This window comes from Coregonus lavaretus (assembly GCF_964263955.1).
Source record: "Coregonus lavaretus genome assembly, contig: HAP1_SCAFFOLD_337, whole genome shotgun sequence".
Classification (NCBI taxonomy): domain Eukaryota; kingdom Metazoa; phylum Chordata; class Actinopteri; order Salmoniformes; family Salmonidae; genus Coregonus; species Coregonus lavaretus.
The window spans coordinates 171,254-191,709 of NW_028160985.1; the positions used below are offsets into that span (position 1 = coordinate 171,254).

At 44.5% G+C, this 20,456-nt stretch overlaps 1 protein-coding gene across 4 annotated transcripts in view; it reads right to left on the minus strand.

The window, feature by feature from the left end:
- LOC311121238 (rho GTPase-activating protein 29-like) overlaps window positions 1-20,456 on the minus strand; it is a 79,676-nt gene that overhangs the window by 15,984 nt on the left and 43,236 nt on the right. For all 4 annotated transcript variants that reach the window (XM_084195751.1, XM_084195753.1, XM_084195750.1 and 1 more), the window contains 12 exons: window positions 17,205-17,301; window positions 15,248-15,320; window positions 14,796-14,856; window positions 13,109-13,264; window positions 11,850-11,914; window positions 11,567-11,677; window positions 11,257-11,337; window positions 6,701-6,862; window positions 4,760-4,897; window positions 4,210-4,412; window positions 3,276-3,439; window positions 1,273-1,401 (listed from right to left, as the gene is read on the minus strand). In XM_084195751.1, coding sequence (XP_084051877.1) covers window positions 1,273-1,401; window positions 3,276-3,439; window positions 4,210-4,412; window positions 4,760-4,897; window positions 6,701-6,862; window positions 11,257-11,337; window positions 11,567-11,677; window positions 11,850-11,914; window positions 13,109-13,264; window positions 14,796-14,856; window positions 15,248-15,320; window positions 17,205-17,301 — 1,440 coding nt within the window. The remainder of the gene's footprint in view (window positions 1-1,272; window positions 1,402-3,275; window positions 3,440-4,209; window positions 4,413-4,759; window positions 4,898-6,700; window positions 6,863-11,256; window positions 11,338-11,566; window positions 11,678-11,849; window positions 11,915-13,108; window positions 13,265-14,795; window positions 14,857-15,247; window positions 15,321-17,204; window positions 17,302-20,456) is intronic.

Below are 20,456 nucleotides of genomic sequence, written 5' to 3' on the forward strand. Positions count from 1 at the left end.
ACAGGGGGTACCGGCACCAAGGCTATATACAGGGGGTACCGGCACCAAGGCTATATACAGGGGGTACCGGCACCGAGGCTATATACAGGGGGTACCGGTACTGAGGCTATATACAGGGGGTACCGGCACCGAGGCTATATACAGGGGGTACCGGCACCGAGGCTATATACAGGGGGTACCGGCACCAAGGCTATATACAGGGGGTACCGGCACCAAGGCTATATACAGGGGGTACCGGCACCAAGGCTATATACAGGAGGTACCGGCACCAAGGCTATATACAGGGGGTACCGGCACCGAGTCAATATGGGGGGGCACAGGTTAGTCGAGGTAATTTGTACATGTAGGTAGGGGTAAAGTGACTATACATAGATAATAAACAGCGTGTAGCAGCAGTGTAAAAACAAAGGGGGGTGGGGGGGGGGCAACGCAAATAGTCCGGGTGGCCATTTCATGAATTGTTCAGCAGTCTTATGGCTTGGGGGTAGAAGCTGTTAAGGAGCCTTTTGGACCTAAGTCCTGTTATTGTGAAGTGGAAACATCTAAGAGCAACAACGGCTCAGCCGCGAAGTGGTAGGCCATACAAGCTCCCAGAACGGGACCGCCGAGTGCTGAAGCACAGAGCACATAAAAATAATCTGTCCTCGGTTGCAACACTTACTACTGAGTTCTTCTGGAAGCAACGTCAGCACAAGAACTGTTCGTCGGGAGCTTCATGAAATGCGTTTCCGTGGCCGAGCAGCCGCACACAAGCCTAAGATCACCATGTGCAATGCCATGCGTCGGTTGGAGGGGTGTAAAGCTCGCCGCCATTGGACTCTGGAGCAGTGGAAACGCGTTCTCTGGAGTGATGAATCACGCTTCACCATCTGGCAGTCCGACGGACGAATCTGGGTTTGGCAGATGCCAGGAGAACGTTACCTGCCCCAGTGCATAGTGCCAACTGTAAAGTTTGGTGGAGGAGGAATAATGGTCTGTGGCTGTTTTTCATGGTTCGGGTTTGGCCCCTTACCTTAACGCTACAGCATACAATGACATTCTAGACAATTCAGTGCTTCCAACTTTGCGGCAACAGTTTGGGGAAGGCCCTTTCCTGTTTCAGCATGACAATGCCCCCGTGCACAAAGCGAGGTCCATACAGAAATGGTTAGTTGAGTTGATCAGTGTGGAAGAACTTGACTGACCTGCACAGAGCCCTGACCTGCACAGAGTAGTGTAGGTTGTGTGGAGATAGGGCCAGTGGCTACGAAGGGTGGGTAGACAGAGCTTTACCTGGGCTGGCGGTGGGGGAGTCCATGGATCGGGACTCGCTGCTGCCTCCGGTGCTCTCTGAGTCACTGCATATCCCCCCGCCCTGACTACCCGTTCCCCAGGCTCGGAACGGGCCCTGGAACCTCAGAGCTGGAACACACAAAAGGGAATAGTCATGTCATTTGTTACGGTCAGAAGTGTTACTGTCAGACGTGTTACTGTCAGACGTGTTACTGTCAGACGTGTTACTGTCAGACGTGTTACTGTCAGACGTGTTACGTCAGAAGTGTTACTGTCAGACGTGTTACTGTCAGACGTGTTACTGTCAGACGTGTTACTGTCAGACGTGTTACTGTCAGACGTGTTACGTCAGAAGTGTTACGTCAGACGTCAGAATTGCACTTCTGACTCATGTATAAGTATTGATCTATTCCAATGGTAGAATACTGAAATTTGATTAGTTTTGTGTTGTTAATGCATGTTTCTTTTATATTTAATCAAAACATTTGAAAAATTTAAGACTAGTAATTAATCTTATGCAAATATTGTCATAGAAATTCAGTAACCAACCAAAGTATCCACAGAGTGGACTAGATAGTTAATGGTTTCCTCATTGATAAAGGCATAATGAGTGGGTTATGTGGGAAAGAGGAGCACATTCATTTAGTATCAAGTGGTTCACATGGAAACACTTGAGAATCACAAAAGAACAATAGTATTCCATAGACCTCTTTACAAAGAATACAAACAACAACAACAACAACAACAACAACGTATCATGAATGGGTTGATTATGAAAGCATGAATTTAACATTCAAAATGTGATTTTCTTCTCAATGACTATGAGGACCTGGATATGAAACAGACAGAGATTACAAAACTGAGATAGTAATTTAACTCTACCACAGATTATGACATGGTGAAATTATGCGTACAATAAAAACTACTTGAGGTCAAGTCATAGAGTTTCTAAACCCAGAGGCACAACATCGCGCAACTTCCGGGAATGCTTTACGAAACAGACCAGGCTGGGATTTGGGCTTTGAGAAGTCAATGAGAGAAGTAAAAAATTATTCCTTAGTTGTTAATTTTCTCGAAAATCTAAAAGTCACAACCTCGATTTGAGCCAATATCTTAAGTATTTGAACATGTTATTACTCCAACCTCATGAATGTGAGTTTCCTTTTTCGTCAAAAACAACTCTATATCGAAGGAGTGCCTTTGATTTGACGGCCTGCACATGCGCAGTTCGGTGCAGAGTCGACCGTTAGACCCCATGACGTGTTTCACAGCTAGCCATGACATCACCTACAAATGTGATCCGGGATTTTAGCCTGTCTTGATACTGTACTGTCTTTGGGGTGAAGTCCTAATTCTTCCTGCGCAGTGAGACGTGTCATCATCAATAGCGATGTTAATATGAGCTGATCTGAAAGAGCTGAAAGTGTATTTTCCCTGAATGACAGACAGTCAGACGAGGACAGGGATAATCTCAGAGCACTGGATCAACCTGGATGCTTCCAGACACACACACACACACAATGTAGCCTTTTCACATCTATGAAAACAACGTTATCAGGCTCAGAGCCACATATACCAAGTACATCAGTTAGGCCAGACCAATACGGCAGGTAGCTCAGTGGTTAAGAGCGTTGTGCCAGTAACCGAAAGGTCGCTGGTTCTAATCCCCGAGCCGACTAGGTGAAAAATCTGTCGGATGTGACCTTGAGCAAGGCACTTAACCCTAATTGCTCCTGTAAGTCGCTCTGGATAAGAGCGTCTGCTAAATGACCAATTATTTATTATTATTATTTTATTATAATCCGCATGCATAAGAAAGGAAGAATGCCAGGTTGTTTACTCAGTGTGTTTCGGGGAGATAATTAGCTGTAGTCTATTGTGATCTAAACTGATCTGAGTAATGATCGCTAAGCTTTTCCCTTTTAACCTGAATGACAGGATCAACAGTCATCAGAAAAACCCCAAAACGACCCGGCTACCAGTAGGTTCTTCAACTAGGCTACCTTGGATGTCGGTGCTGCTGTTGGCGGGCCGTGTGTGGACCGGGCTGTCCACCTCGTCGGTCCCCAGGAAGTCTCCAGAGGTGGCGGACATCTGAGACAGGTTACCGTGGGAACTGTGGGTACTGCAGTGGGTGCTGATCAACGACCGCTTGGCGAGAGGCAACCTGAGAGGAGGGGGAGGCGGGTTAACTGCACCTCAGATTGCAGCCCAAATAAATGCTTCACAGAGTTCAAGTAACAGACACATCTCAACATCAACTGTTCAGAGGAGACTGCGTGAATCAGGCCTTCGTGGTCAAATTGCTGCAAAGAAACCATTACTAAAGGACACCAATAAGAAGAAGAGACTTGCTTGGGCCAAGAAACACGAACAATGGACATTAGACTGGTGGAAATCTGTCCTTTGGTCTGATGAGTCCAAATTTGAGATTTTTGGTTCCAACCGCTGTGTCTTTGTGAGACGTAGAGTAGGTGAACGGATGATCTCCGCATGTGACTTTCAGTCAGAAGAAATGGCCTAAATAGATTTATAAAACCAGAGTTCTCCACCCATCCCCCCCCCCCCCCCCAGGAAAACTTGCAGGCCAAACTCAATTGTGTTCCCCTCTCTAACACAATCTCTTTCTCTCGCTCTCTCAATCATTCCCTCCGCTAACACTAATCCCTCTCTCCCAGTCACTCCTTCTCTCAGCAAATCACTAAATATAATACTATATATAATACTATTCTCTACAAGGCTTTTTCCCTCTAAAGCAGTTGCTCTCCCACAGAGAATAACTCAGTCATTTGTTTTGATGATGACTCTGATAATGACTCTACGATGACGCTTCACAAGTTTTTTTCAGGCACACACTCCATTCAGGTTTAAATGAGTTGAAGCCGCAGTAGTAGGATAATCAAAAATCTCACAGCATCCATCCAGTGTTCCCCTCACCCTGCGTTGTCACAGTGCGAGACATTAGCATCGAAGGAGTAGGACTCCACCCTGGTTCTGTCTAAATGGGCAGGAAGACTCCTGACGAAGTTGATGTAGCGTTGTCCCGGCTCGTACAGCTTGGCGCTCTCACACAGAGACTGGTGGTTGACGGGCAGAGACACAACCTGGGCCTGCTGGAGCTGGAACCAGTTCACAGTCATCTGGGGAGAAACACACAGAGAACCCATGAGATAAATCACCCATAGGATTATAATTAGTTCTACTTGTTCTATTTCCATGAGTTCTATTTCCATGAGTTCTATTTCCATGAGTTCTATTTCCATGAGTTCTATTTCCATGAGTTCTATTTCTATGACAGTACCTACACTAGACGCTATGTTCAAATATGGCCACTGGAAATCTAGGCACTACCTTGACAAAACTTTGAGGGATCAATGAAACACTTTTGTTTTATAGTAAAATAAGCTCAGAAGTTAAATCATCTCTATAAATTCCACAATTCTACTACATTTCGGATAATATTTGGATACTGTACTTCTCAACATACCGCTTTCAGAGTGAGGTCACACTGGAAGACCAGCTTTCGTAACTGGGTGAGGATCTCACACTTTGTGTTGGCCAGGTCCACTCTCTTCACCCCTACGTCTGTCAGACAGGCCTTGCAGTGGTGTCTGGCCTCGTCTGCCTATGGAACAGGGAAGGGAGGGGGTTAAAATCTCACAACTACAATCCACTGATCAAAAGGGTAACATCTTCAGTATGTGAATGTGGATTCTAATTTAGCAGTTTAGGGTTAGTTGCTAAGATGTGATTAACTGTTATTTGATTACGTATTTGAGAGAACACTAGGCCTCAGTGATTAGTTATGGGCCTCATAGGTAAGATTTGATGCCTCAGGGACGAGCTATGGACCTTAGTGAGTATCTAAGGCCTCATGGGGTAACAACCTCTCCCTCAATGTGATCAAGACAAAGGAGATGATTGTGGACTACAGGTAAAAAAAGAGGACTGAGCACGCCCCCATTCTCATCGACGGGCCTGTATTGGAATAGGTTGAGAGCTTCAAGTTCCTTGGTATCCACATCACCAACAAACTATCATGGTCCAAACACACCAAGACAGTGGTGAACAGGGCACAACAAAGCCTATTCCCCCTCAGGAGACATTGGCATGGGTCCTCAGATCCTCAAAAACTTCTACAGCTGCACCATCGAGAGCATCCTGACTGGTTGCATCACCGCCTGGTATGGCAACTGCTCGGCCTCCGACCGCAAGGCACTACAGAGGGTAGTGCGTACGGCCCAGTACATCACTGGGGCCAAGCTTCCTGCCATGCAGGACCTCTATACCAGGCGGTGTCAGAGGAAGGCCCTAATAATTGTCAAAGACTCCAGCCACACTAGTCATAGACTGTTCTCTCAGCTACCGCACGGCAAGCGGTACCGGAGCGCCAAGTCTAGGTCCAAAAGGCTTCTTAACAGCTTCTACCCCCAAGCCATAAGACTAATCATGGCTACCCGGACTATTTGTATTGCCCACCCCACCCCCTCTTTTACGCTGTTGCTACTCTGTTTATTATAATAATAATAATAATAATAATAATAATAATAATAATAATATGCCATTTAGCAGACGCTTTTATCCAAAGCGACTTACAGTCATGCGTGCATACATTTTTGTATATGGGTGGTCCCGGGGATCGAACCCACTACCTTGGCGTTACAAGCGCCGTGCTCTACCAGCTGAGCTACATTATCTATGCATAGTCACTTTAACTCTACCCACATGTACATATTACCTCAATTACCTCGACTAACCGGTGCCCCCGCAAATTGACTCTGTACCGGTACCCCCTGTATATAGCCTCCCTACTGTTATTTTACTGCTGCTCTTTAATTATTTATCTATTTTTTACTTAACACTTTTTTTCTTTTTCTTAAAACTGCATTGTTGGTTAAGGGCTTGTAAGTAAGCATTTCACTGTAAGGTCTTCACCTGTTGTATTCGGCGCATGTGGCAAATCAAATTTGATTAGATTTTTTATATGGCTTTCAGGGAAGAGCTATGGGCCTCAGGGACGAGCTATGGGCCTCAGGGACGAGCTATGGGCCTCAGGGACGAGCTATGGGCCTCAGGGACGAGCTATGGGCCTCAGGGACGAGCTATGGGCCTCAGGGACGAGCTATGGGCCTCAGGGACGAGCTATGGGCCTCAGGGACGAGCTATGGGCCTCAGGGACGAGCTATGGGCCTCAGGGACGAGCTATGGGCCTCAGGGACGAGCTATGGGCCTCAGGGACGAGCTATGGGCCCCAGGGACGAGCTATGGGCCTCAGGGATGAGCTATGGGCCTCAGGGACGAGCTATGGGCCTCAGGGACGAGCTATGGGCCTCAGGGACGAGCTATGGCCTCACGGATCAGCTATGGGCCTCAGGGACAAGCTATGGGCCTCGCGGATAATCTATGGGCCTTAGGGACAATGTCTTACCTTCTGCAGAGCCTCTTCCTCCAGCCTGCGTCTCTTCTCCAGCTTGGCTGATCCCAGCTGCTCCTCCTCTACTCGGCTGGTGGACACCCGGGCCTTCTCATACTCCTCCTGTCTCTGGGTCTGCAGAACACGGGCCTTCCTCAGGGCACTGTCCGCCTCATGCTGAAAACACACACAGCGTTAACACGAGAAACACAAGGCAAACAAAGTAACACAGTCATGTCTAGATGGGATACAGATTGTCAAATTGAAGTTTTAGCTAACCCTTACGTTAACCCTTTTCCTAACCTTAACCTAAATTATCCTAACCTGCTATGTTAATTATCATAACCTGCTGTATAAGTTATCCTAACCTGCTGCCTTAATTATCCTAACCTGCTACGAAAAGTCAATTCTGACATACGCTGTATACCTTCTAGAAGACTGCAAGTGAGCATTTCATGTGTATCCTGTACATACAACTAATAAAACTTGAAACGCAAAAACCCACTAACACAAACATGTGCTGACTCAGTCCTAATCATTGTTCACGGTTCAACCCAATTTTTCTCTCACACTGCAAAAGCAAAACATGGTTCCACAACACACAAAGGAAACACACATAAACTATCCTTAGATATATATACATTTGCCAGCCCAGATTATCACAGGTGTCTGAAATAATCTCTGGCCCTCTATGTAGCCTTATCATGTGTAAAATATAGGAAATAATTGAACAAGATGATTTTTTAAATAAAAAAATAGAATGACAAAGCTGTCAAACATGATCCTAAATATATACCATCAGCTTAGTGAACACCACTGGTGTTTAATATTCGCCTGACGACTGGAACTGAATTATTCCGCTGCACTGTGTTCGCTACATACCTCAGTCTGAGACTGCCATCATTTAAGTCGTTTGTGGTGACGCCAAAATGAGGGGTGTTGTACAAAATAAAAGTCATCAGCGATTGGATCATCGCTAAACCAAATCAGAGTATCAAAGCCAATGACACATTTTGAAAACGCTGCTATACCCGCGTGTGTTCTGGCTCTGGCCCAACCCATCGGTTTCTGGGACCAATTATAAGGTCTAGAATGGATTTCCGTTCTAGAATCGTCGGGGAGGTTCTCAGATCCAGACTCATTGCGGAGAAGAAAACCAACGTTCGTAGGCGTGGCTTAGCGTTTGGCCCGGAGCAAGGAGCTTGGATAGCAGGCAAGTTTGATGAGGGTTTCAGCATGAAATATCCTTTATATACAGTGGGGGAAAAAAGTATTTAGTCAGCCACCAATTGTGCAAGTTCTCCCACTTAAAAAGATGAGAGAGGCCTGTAATTTTCATCATAGGTACACGTCAACTATGACAGACAAATTGAGATTTTTTTTCTCCAGAAAATCACATTGTAGGATTTTTAATGAATTGATTTGCAAATTATGGTGGAAAATAAGTATTTGGTCACCTACAAACAAGCAAGATTTCTGGCTCTCACAGACCTGTAACTTCTTCTTTAAGAGGCTCCTCTGTCCTCCACTCGTTACCTGTAGTAATGGCACCTGTTTGAACTTGTTATCAGTATAAAAGACACCTGTCCACAACCTCAAACAGTCACACTCCAAACTCCCCTATGGCCAAGACCAAAGAGCTGTCAAAGGACACCAGAAACAAAATTGTAGACCTGCACCAGGCTGGGAAGACTGAATCTGCAATAGGTAAGCAGCTTGGTTTGAAGAAATCAACTGTGGGAGCAATTATTAGGAAATGGAAGACATACAAGACCACTGATAATCTCCCTCGATCTGGGGCTCCACGCAAGATCTCACCCCGTGGGGTCAAAATGATCACAAGAACGGTGAGCAAAAATCCCAGAACCACACGGGGGGACCTAGTGAATGACCTGCAGAGAGCTGGGACCAAAGTAACAAAGCCTACCATCAGTAACACACTACGCCGCCAGGGACTCAAATCCTGCAGTGCCAGACGTGCCCCCCTGCTTAAGCCAGTACATGTCCAGGCCCGTCTGAAGTTTGCTAGAGTGCATTTGGATGATCCAGAAGAGGATTGGGAGAATGTCATATGGTCAGATGAAACCAAAATATAACTTTTTGGTAAAAACTCAACTCGTTGTGTTTGGAGGACAAAGAATGCTGAGTTGCATCCAAAGAACACCATACCTACTGTGAAGCATGGGGTGGAAACATCATGCTTTGGGGCTGTTTTTCTGCAAAGGGACCAGGACGACTGATCCGTGTAAAGGAAAGAATGAATGGGGCCATGTATCGTGAGATTTTGAGTGAAAACCTCCTTCCATCAGCAAGGGCATTGAAGATGAAACGTGGCTGGGTCTTTCAGCATGACAATGATCCCAAACACACCGCCCGGGCAACGAAGGAGTGGCTTCGTAAGAAGCATTTCAAGGTCCTGGAGTGGCCTAGCCAGTCTCCAGATCTCAACCCCATAGAAAATCTTTGGAGGGAGTTGAAAGTCCGTGTTGCCCAGCGACAGCCCCAAAACATCACTGCTCTAGAGGAGATCTGCATGGAGGAATGGGCCAAAATACCAGCAACAGTGTGTGAAAACCTTGTGAAGACTTACAGAAAACGTTTGACCTGTGTCATTGCCAACAAAGGGTATATAACAAAGTATTGAGAAACTTTTGTTATTGACCAAATACTTCTTTTCCATCATAATTTGCAAATAAATTCATTACAAATCCTACAATGTGATTTTCTGGAATTTTTTTTCTCATTTTGTCTGTCATAGTTGACATGTACCTATGATGAAAATTACAGGCCTCTCTCATCTTTTTAAGTGGGAGAACTTGCACAATTGGTGGCTGACTAAATACTTTTTTTCCCCACTGTATATTATTTTAAAACTTGTATTTATTTAAATATGTCAATATGTATTTGTTGTCAATGTTTTGGCGTCAAACTGGTGGCAGTTGTCAATAAAGGTAAATAGTTGGAAGAGATGCAGAGTTAATTGAAAATAATTCCATTGTTGATTAGATGCTTCTTTCATTAATTTGGCTATTTTCTCTTGAACCATATGGTCAATCTACTAGAAACTCATGGACAATATGGACACAGATCAAATAAATTAATACTATATATGGATAAAAAAAATGAGTTACAGTTATTCAAGTATAAATTACCAAAGGTACAATAGATTGAAAAATGAAATATGAAAAAAATAATATATGAAAAATGTATGCACTCACTAACTGTAAGTCGCTCTGGATAAGAGCGTCTGCTAAATGACTAAAATGTAAATGCCATAGATTTTCTGTTATTTACCAAAATTACTAAAGATTCCGGTAATTTTGGTAAATTCCCAGTAGTGTTGCAACCCTCATCACTGACAAACACTGACACAAAGAACTCCGAAGATAAACCTGGTCTAGTCACACTGGTGGTGCAACTGGCCTGAACATTAACCTTCAACACACTGGTGGTGCAACTGGCCTGAACATTCACCTTCAACACACTGGTGGTGCAACTGGCCTGAACATTTAATCTTCAACACACTGGTGGTGCAACTGGACCTGAACATTCACCTTCAACACACTGGTGGTGGTGCAACTGGACCTGAACATTTAAATTTCAACACACTGGTGGTGCAACTGGACCTGAACATTCACCTTCAACACACTGGTGGTGCAACTGGACCTGAACACACCTTCAACACACTGGTGGTGGTGCAACTGGACCTGAACATTTAAACTTCAACACACTGGTGGTGCAACTGGACCTGAACATCACCTTCAACACACTGGTGGTGCAACTGGACCTGAACACACCTTCAACACACTGGTGGTGGTGCAACTGGACCTGAACATTTAAACTTCAACACACTGGTGGTGCAACTGGACCTGAACATTTACCTTCAACACACTGGTGGTGCAACTGGACCTGAACATTAACCTTCAACACACTGGTGGTGCAACTGGACCTGAACATTAACCTTCAACACACTGGTGGTGGTGCAACTGGACCTGAACATTAACCTTCAACACACTGGTGGTGCAACTGGACCTGAACATTTGCCTTCAACACACTGGTGGTGCAACTGGACCTGAACATTTACCTTCAACACTCTGCAGCTATTAAACCATGTCAAGAGTCTCTCTCACACACACACACACACACACACACACACACAGAGCTAAGAGCCTGGCTAAACATTAACAGACATGTTTGGGTTATGGGGGGAACCGGCCGAGGGGGTTTGCCTTTGATGACGGAGGCTTTTGTCTACTTTGCGTTTCCTTTTAAAGTGACCTTTTGAAGTGTTGAAGTTCCACCCACCATTTTCTTTTAAAGTGACCTTTTGAAGTGTTGAAGTTCCACCCACCATTTTGTTTTAAAGTGACCTTTTGAAGTGTTGAAGTTCCACCCACCATTTTCTTTTAAAGTGACCTTTTGAAGTGTTGAAGTTCCACCCACCATTTTGTTTTATTGACCTTTTGAAGTGTTGAAGTTCCACCCACCATTTTCTTTTAAAGTGACCTTTTGAAGTGTTGAAGTTCCACCCACCATTTTCTTTTAAAGTGACCTGTTGAAGTTCAACCCACCAATTTCTTCTGCTCTCTCTGCCACTGCTCCTTGACCTCCTTCCTCAGCTTGTCCAGCTCGGTCTTCCGCGCGAGGAGAGGCTAGAGAATCACCACACACACACACACACACACACACACACACACACACACACACACACACACACACACACACACACACACACACACACACACACACACACACACACACACACACACACACACACACTCTCTAGTGAGTCAATGCTAACATACCCATCAAATACCTCTGAGTCTGGTTGATGCAGATCAGAGCATCGCATACCGTAGAGAAGTAGACAGATGTACGTACCTGCATGAATTTGTTGGTTTGAAGGGCAGCTGCTGTGTGTAGTAGGAGCTGGCTGTACTCAATATCGTTCTTGAACGCAGACATGTAGACGTCCCGGAATGGCATGAACTCCTTTTGATGGGAAGACAACTAAAGTTACTAATCACAGTTCAAAACGAGACAGTGTAGATGCTTTAAAATTATGATGAATTGTTATGACAGCTGTCATCTTTTGAGATAACGGTTTGACTGGTGAATAGTTATTACACCAAGCTGAGCAGAAACATATTTCATCATAAATCACCTGGTGACTTGCGAGTGCCTTCGCTGATTCTGCCATTTTGGCGTAGCTCCTCGCACACTCGATATCTGCAATCAGACACTCCACGTTACGACACGGCCCGAATGCTTCGACAATCATCAGTCCACAAAAGTGCAAGTGTTCAACAAATGGAATGGCTAGCCTGGTTGTCATAGATACCATACATGTTCAATACTGTGTGTAGCGTGACAATTAAGTACAGCACAGAGACCACAAACGCCCAGAAACCCATTCATGCAAATAGAGGAGCGCTAACGGTAAAATTGACTGAACACACTTCTACACTATACACCGTGTTTAGCTAAAGTTTATAGTTTACTGTATTGACAAAGCATTGCATACCCTTATCAGAGTTATATATTCAACCCATGCAAGTTTGTCCTCGTGTATATCTGGGGCAATGTAGCACAGGTGTGAAACTATCTATTACTGTGTACAAGTTGGCTAATGCTAGAACAAACTAAGCTAATAAAGCTAATGTTAGCTAACGGTGACCGACCCCAGCATTAAGGGACCCGGACTGTAGCTCAGACCACACGGATACTATATAATACTAGTTGTGTAATATCTCATCTAATAACAGTGTTCTATCTAATTCTGTGGCTCCGACTGACCCGTAATGGAGGTGTTTCTGTGTATGAACCCTGTGTGTGTGTTAGATGAGGGGGAGGGAGAAGTAACAGCGACTGACCCATAATGTTTCTCTGTATGTAGATGAGGGGGAGGGAGAAGTAACAGCGACTGACCCATAATGTTTCTCTGTATGTAGATGAGGGGGAGGGAGAAGTAACAGCGACTGACCCATAATGTTTCTCTGTATGTAGATGAGGGGGAGGGAGAAGTAACAGCGACTGACCCATAATGTTTCTCTGTATGTAGATGAGGGGGAGGGAGAAGTAACAGCGACTGACCCATAATGTTTCTCTGTATGTAGATGAGGGGGAGGGAGAAGTAACAGCGACTGACCCATAATGTTTCTCTGTATGTAGATGAGGGGGAGGGAGAAGTAACAGCGACTGACCCATAATGTTTCTCTGTATGTAGATGAGGGGGAGGGAGAAGTAACAGCGACTGACCCATAATGTTTCTCTGTATGTAGATGAGGGGGAGGGAGAAGTAACAGCGACTGACCCATAATGTTTCTCTGTATGTAGATGAGGGGGAGGGAGAAGTAACAGCGACTGACCCATAATGTTTCTCTGTATGTAGATGAGGGGGAGGGAGAAGTAACAGCGACTGACCCATACTGATTCGTTTGTCCACCCAGGCCAGCAGCTCCCTGGTGTACGTAGACCAGGCCTTGGAGTAGAGTAGAGCCGACTCCACGCCGCCTTCGCTCCGCTGCAGAGCCACGTCCACACCATCCACCTCCTCCGCCCTCGCCGGGAGCGACGGACCTGTGACGGTAACGGTAACACGCCATGGGTTGGGGAAGAAGAAGTTAGTTGGCCTTAGACCTTAGACTGTGCTACCTACTAGAAACTAGCTATGGACAAGACCCCTCTATCAGATGTGTGTGTATGTGTGTATGCCTGTGTGCCTGTGTACACTGGGTGTGTGTGTGTGTGTGTGTGTGTGTGTGTGTGTACGTGTGTGTGTGTGTATATGTGTGCGTGTCAGATCTTTCAGAGAGTAAAGTCCCTGTTGACCTTGGGTTATTTGTTGTTAATACACTGTAATGATAAGTAGACTGGACAAGACAGGGCTTGCCTCTTGTATGTATTAATATGACCAAGCCGACGGGTCACTCACTGTGTAAATGGAGAGCTTATATAGGCCCACTAACTACACCATAGAGACTCCATAGAGACAGACATACACAGTTTATTAGGTACACGGAAATGGATCACTCCTACAGACAGTGGGTCAGGTGGCCGTGGCTTGCTATATAAAGCAGGCAGATAATATAGGCATCGAGGCATTCAGTTACTGTTCTATTGAACGTTAGAGTGGGCAAAACGAGTGACCTAAGCAACTTTGAGCGTGGTATGATTGTCAGTGCCAGGCACGGCAGTGTCTAGGGTTTCCAGAGAATGGTGCGACAAACAAACATCCAGTCAGCGGCAGACCTGTGGGCGAAAAACAGCTCGTTGATGAGATGAGAGAAGTCGAAGGAGAACGGCATGAATCGTGAAAGCTAACAGGCGGGCCACAAACAGACAAATAACGGAGCAGTGCAACAGTGGCGTGCAGAACGGCATCTCGTAACGCACAACTCATCGATCCTTGTCACGGATGGGCTATTGTAGCAGACGACCACACCAGGTTCCACTCCTATCAGCTAAAAACAAGATGAAGCGGCTCCAGTGGGCACTCAATCACCACACACACACACACACACACACACACACACACACACATCTGATTGAGGGGTCAATTGAGGAGTGGAAAAACATTGCCTGGTCCGACGAATCCTAGTTCCTTTCGCGTCATGCTGATGGCAGAGTCAGGATTTGGCGTAAGCAGCATGAGTCCATGGACCCATCCTGCCTGGTGTCAACGGTACAGGCTGGTGGCGGTGGTGTTCCGCTGTCCAATCTGCAGCAACTGCGTGATGACATCGCGTCAGCATGGACCAACATCCCTGTGGAACGTTTCCGACTTGTAGAATCCATGCCCCGAAGAACTGAGGCTGTTCTAGAGGCAAAGGGGGGGGGGGGGTCTGACCCGGTACTAGATGGGTGTACCTAATAAACTGTCTGGTGAATGTATAACTTTACTGTCAACCCAGGGACAAATAGCTCTTCAACACATTGACATTTCACCACAGACAAACTCCAAAACATTCACAGAAGCAGGGCTGGTTTATGTCATTGTGTAATGATTTTATAAGTGCCAAGCCAAGCAGGCATACTGTACATATTAAATTGTTAAGAGCTATCAGTTGTTAAGTGGATGGAGTAGTAAAGTGATTTTAGTGCATCTTACCTGGCGGAACATCTTTCTCTGGACCGGATCCTGCAGATTCCACAGAAAGGTTCTCGAACGACTGGGAACGAGACAGACAGAGCGTCTCCACAGTGATGTGTAAGAAACAAGATGGTACTGTATATGACATGGCTAGTAACAAAAAAAAATCCCTTTGTGGTGAGAAACAACACAGTAAATCACGCTGTAATTAATTAAATCACTACAAGAGATTTCAGGAGTAGCCTGAAACAGGAAACAATCACCATACAGTGTTATGTTGTTGCCTGAGAGCCGCATAACCTTTAACATCCCCATCCTGGGGTATCTTCAGACAGTGAATCACCTGGCTTTACTGTAAACACATACATAATGTCCAGACAGACAGTTGTTGTGTAGGGGGAAGTGTGTGTGCGTGTGTGCGTGTGTGTGTGTGTGTGCGTGTGTGTGCGTGCGCGTGTATGTGGTCTTACCCTGCTTATCCGAGTCAGGGGAAGCCCCAACGGTGATCCATTGTCTACATCTCCAATAAGAAAGTCAGACACTCTGAAAGACGAACACACAACGACAATGAAAAAGCACACACAGACTATGGGAATGACTCTTAAAGGGTAACACCTAGCTTACAGCTATATTAAAGTAAACCAAAGTTTGGGAAATACATAACGCCATCTAACCAGTTATCAAAGAATTTTTATCAAAGATTGTTAGCTATATGCAACTATCTTAGCCAGCAAGCTAGCCAGCCAGCTAACGTTAGCTATTTAGCTAACTATCTATTAGCCTAACCAGCCTAGCCAACTAGCTATTAGCCTAGCCAACCACCACGGTTACGGTCGGCAAGCTAGAGGCCAACTACTGGAGACCAGCTAGAACACAACTAAAACATAACTGCAGATCAAAAGCAAAGAGAGAGCAGAGACTTACAGATTGATGGCTAGGGCCCATCCGATGGTAAAACTTTCAAAAGACTGCAGGCTGAGTTAGCTACCAAAGCGAGGGGGAGGCGAGCACTTCCCCGGGCCAGGGGAGAGTCAGTGAGGGAAATCCAATAGCTAGCTATATAGCGAGAAAAATCCAAAATAGATAGATTCCAGATGTCAGTCAGCTAGCGCGCTAGCAATAAGCCAAGGTGGGAAAAAGTTACAAATCTCCCGTAGCCTGATTCACAGAGAACATGCCGAAACGTTTACGAAACAAAAAAGGAGAACAGACGAGGTTCTAGAACACAATTAGAACAAGCAGGTAGGATTTTCTCTCTTGTTTTGAGCCCACGGTAAGAAAGCACCAGAGCCTGCCGTGCTAACGGGTTCCCACTAGATAACACAGCCACAAAGTCCATGACGAGCATGAGGATGCTAACGTTAGCTAGCTTGAGCTAGCTACCGGTCTAGCATACGAACTTAGTAGCACAGAGTAGATTATCCATATGACCTTTAGAAATAGTGCATTGTGGGTAGTTTTGATAGATATCTGAAAAAAAACAAAAAAAACATATGCAATAACCCAAAAACATACCCATGTCTACAGGTAACCAGATTTGGATTACAACTAAGTTCCCAAGTCTTTGACCACACTGAGTTGTTACTTTGGTGAGTAAAAACTCATGCTTCCTACCCTTTAGACACTGGTCTGGGATCAGCTGTGTTGTTTTTAGCACAATGGTTAGGGAATGGATTGGGATAGGGCAAAGCTGATCCTAGATCAATGGTTGTGGGCAACATTCTCTATATAACACAAGACACTGCGATAACCTTCACCCTCCCCACTGCCGCACCTCACATAGTCAATTATCTATCAGATACAGAGGTCACATACTCTAGAATTCTTATCTTCATATTGCCAAAACCTCATCACTCCTCAATAACATCAAGCGAAGACTGGGGGTCAGCTTGATGAACCAAACTACCCAATAATCCCCTCCATGTAGCCTAACTCTCACACACACACACACACACACACACACACACACACATAGTTTTTCTTGTTTATGGAGTATATTATGTACAATTATAATTAATACGTTTTGTTTAACTGATTCACTTTTTTCTCTCGTTTATTTTCTTCTTGTATTTGTTTTCATATCAACCCTTTTTCCAACCTAACCTGCACACTGCTTCTACCAGTTATTTATCTGTACTGTATCACTTATTTTCTTTGGTGCGAATAAATAAAACCTAAAAACCTCTCTCTGTGAGAGCCAACAACCCAGGCAGCCATTATGTAATCATAGTCTGAAGGTTGAGAATATTACATCATCTAGGTGTGTAAGACAAGGATGTCTGTTATCACTGCATTGACGTATTATGGCGATGGAAATACTTGGTATAAAGACAATATCAGATATAGTTTGAAGGTTGTTTGTGTCACATTGAACAGTCAGAAAAACAAAACTAGTGTATTTATTTTAATATAACATTATATACTTACACATTGCCAAAGGTGAATGCCAATGTGTCGATTGAAGTGTATATCTCTCCGAAAAGCTTCTCCTTGTTCTCTTCATTCACTTCTTTGAAGTTAACACCTGTCAACAAGGGATGAGGAAAGTTAGGCTGTGAAACTAAATAACTGTGACATACAGTATGTTCCGGATGTCAAATGTACGTTAAAAAAAAGACATGTATACTGAAAAACGCAACATGCAACAATTTCAATGCTTTTACTGAGTTACGATTCATATAAGGAAATCAGTCAATTGAAATCATACGCTAGGCCCTAATCTATGGATTTCACATGACTGGGCGCAGCGATGGTTCGAGCCACTGGGGAGCCAGGCCCACCCACTGGGGAGCCAGGCCCAGCCAATCATAATTCGTTTTTACCTACAAAAGGGCTTCATTACAGACAGAAATACTCCTCAGTTTTCATTAGCTGTCCGGGTGGCTTGTGTCAGACGATCCCACAGGTGAAGAAGCCGGATTTGGAGGTCCTGGGCTGTCGTGGTTACACGTGGTCTGCGGTTGTGAGGCCGGTTGGACGTACTGCCAAATTCTCGAAAACAACGTTGGAGGCTGCTTATGGTAGAGCCATATACTTTCAATTCTCTGGCAACAGCTCTGGTGGACATTCCTGCAGTCAGCATGCCAATTGCACGCTCCCTCAAAACTTTAGACATCTGTGGCATTGTGTTGTGTGACAAAATTGCACATTTTTAGAGTGGCCTTTTATTGTCCCCAGCAGAAGGAGTTCCTTCAAGTTCCCAGTCCCTGCCGATAAAAAACATCCCAACAGCATGATGCTCCCACCACCATGCTTCACTGTGGGGATGGTGTTCTCGGGGTGATGAGAGGTGTTGGGTTTGCGCCAGACATAGCATTTTGTTTGGGGAGTCTCCCACATGCCTTTTGGCAAACACCAAATGTGTTTGCTTATTTTTTTCTTTAAGCAATGGCTTTTTTCTGGCTACTCTTCCGTAAAGCCCAGCTCTGTGGAGTGTACGGCTTAAAGTGGTCCTATGGACAGATACTCCAATCTCCGCTGTGGAGCTTTGCAGTTCCTTCAGGGTTATCATTGATCTCTTTGTTGCCTCTCTGATTAATGCCCTCCTTGCCTGGTCCGTGAGTTTTGGTGGGCGGCCCTCTCTTGGCAGGTTTGTTGTGGTGCCATATTCTTTCAATTTTTTAATAATGGATTTAATGGTGCTCCGTGGGATGTTCAAAGTTTCTGATATTTTTTTATAACCCAACCCTGATCTGTACTTCTCCACAACTTGGTCCCTGACCTGTTTGGAGAGCTCCTTAGTCTTCATGGTGCCAAGGGGGATGAATTATTTTGTCTGTTTACTTTGTGTGTGTGTGTTTGCGTGTGTGTGCGTGCGTGCGTGCATTTTTGCGTGCGTGCGTGAGTGTGTGTGTGCGTGCGTGTATGTTGTCAATATCTATTTTTTCTTCCACTCTAAATGTATTCTTATTGAACCAAAGTCGATTCCAAGGCTTGCTTTACACTACAGAATGCAGCCTGGGTTCATTTCAAGCAGACTTAGCCAGGACACAGGAGTCAAGCCATAGGGGGCATCACGCCATAGGGGGCATCACGCCATAGGGGGCATCACGCCATAGGGGGCAACATGGGATTGTGAATGCCTCAGTGACCCACATACATGATGTGACCGGACAATGGTTGCAAAATTCCAGTATCATCTCAAAACGTCCCAGTTTTTCAGAAATATTGGTTACAGGCTTCCAGATCTCCAGACTTCCAGATCTCCAGGATTTCCAGCCAACCAGGATTTCTGGACATTTTGGGAAAGCTACTGGAATGTTGCATCCCTTGATTGGAGAGATTAGTAGCGGGAAAAGGACATCTCATGTGCCATTGTCTTCATTCAGGACAAAATGATAGGTGTCATGTGCCATGCCTTCATTCAGGACAAGATAGGTGTCATGTGATAGAAGGTCCTTTTCAGATACCTTATCTTAGCTGATACTACACATCGTCTTTGTATACATTTAATTCATTTTGTCATTGCATCCACACCTTTACTGACCTCTTATAAGTATGTACAGCAGGGTTTCCCAAAACTAAGTCCTAACGCTCACTCTGTCTCTGTCCTACCACCACACAATAGTTATTCAGTTCTGCTTGAAATGAACTCAGGCTGCATACTGTAGTGTAAACCAAGCCTCAGAGAAACACACACACACACACACACACACACACACACACACACACACACACACACACACACCTCCCCAGCCTTTATTCCAGGTCAGAGTCTCACTGTACTTTGCTCTGCCAAAAGTATGCAGCCAAAAAAATACGTGAACTTTTTTTTATTTTTTTATCAGCCAAATAATATATTTACATGCAAATGTATGTATTCCAAATACATTTTAAAATGCATCAAAAATACAATATTTTAAATGATATTTTTTCCCGTATGGATGGATTCAATAGGTCATCAATAAAACGTCACAATAAAGTGCAGAGCTTTCGATTTGCCTGCTAGGGGGCGAGGAGACCCCAGCTCCGATAAAACTATTTACGACTGCGTGTCGTTTTCAAGGCATTGTTAAAAACGTTTTAACTCTCTGGTTGTAATATAATCACCTCTTGGAGAGCATAGTCAGAACTACACATTTCAGATTATTCCAAATTTAGCTCTATCAGAGTTATACACCAAGTCACTGCATGCTTTTCATGATCAGTGAACATCAATTGATCATGCAATTTCAGATACATGAAGGTAGCCTCACGATATCTCTCAATATTGCCCACCATTAATTGGATATTTGAGTGAAATAAAATAAAAGTGAACTATACCTGACAAGTATGAGTGGTTTAGGTTACTGTGTAAGCTACCGGTAGAAACGTTGTACAGTTGGCTAAACATAGTGGTAAGTAGACCAAATGTACTTTTTTCTCCAACCAACTTAGGCCTACCTAGCAAACTTAGCTAACATTATCCCTTTTCGACATTGTTCTTAAATAGTGTTTAATCACGATTGCTGCTGACAGACATGATAGGCTATATTGATTTATTGACCAAGTCAAATTGGCTAGCTTAATAACAGATCACGTCAATATAGCTAGTTAACAAGCTAATAACAGATCACGTCAATATTGCTAGTTAACAAGCTAATAACAGATCATGTCAATATGGCTAGATAACAAGCTAACTACAGATCACGTCAATATAGCTAGTTAACAAGCTAATAACAGATCACGTCAATATAGCTA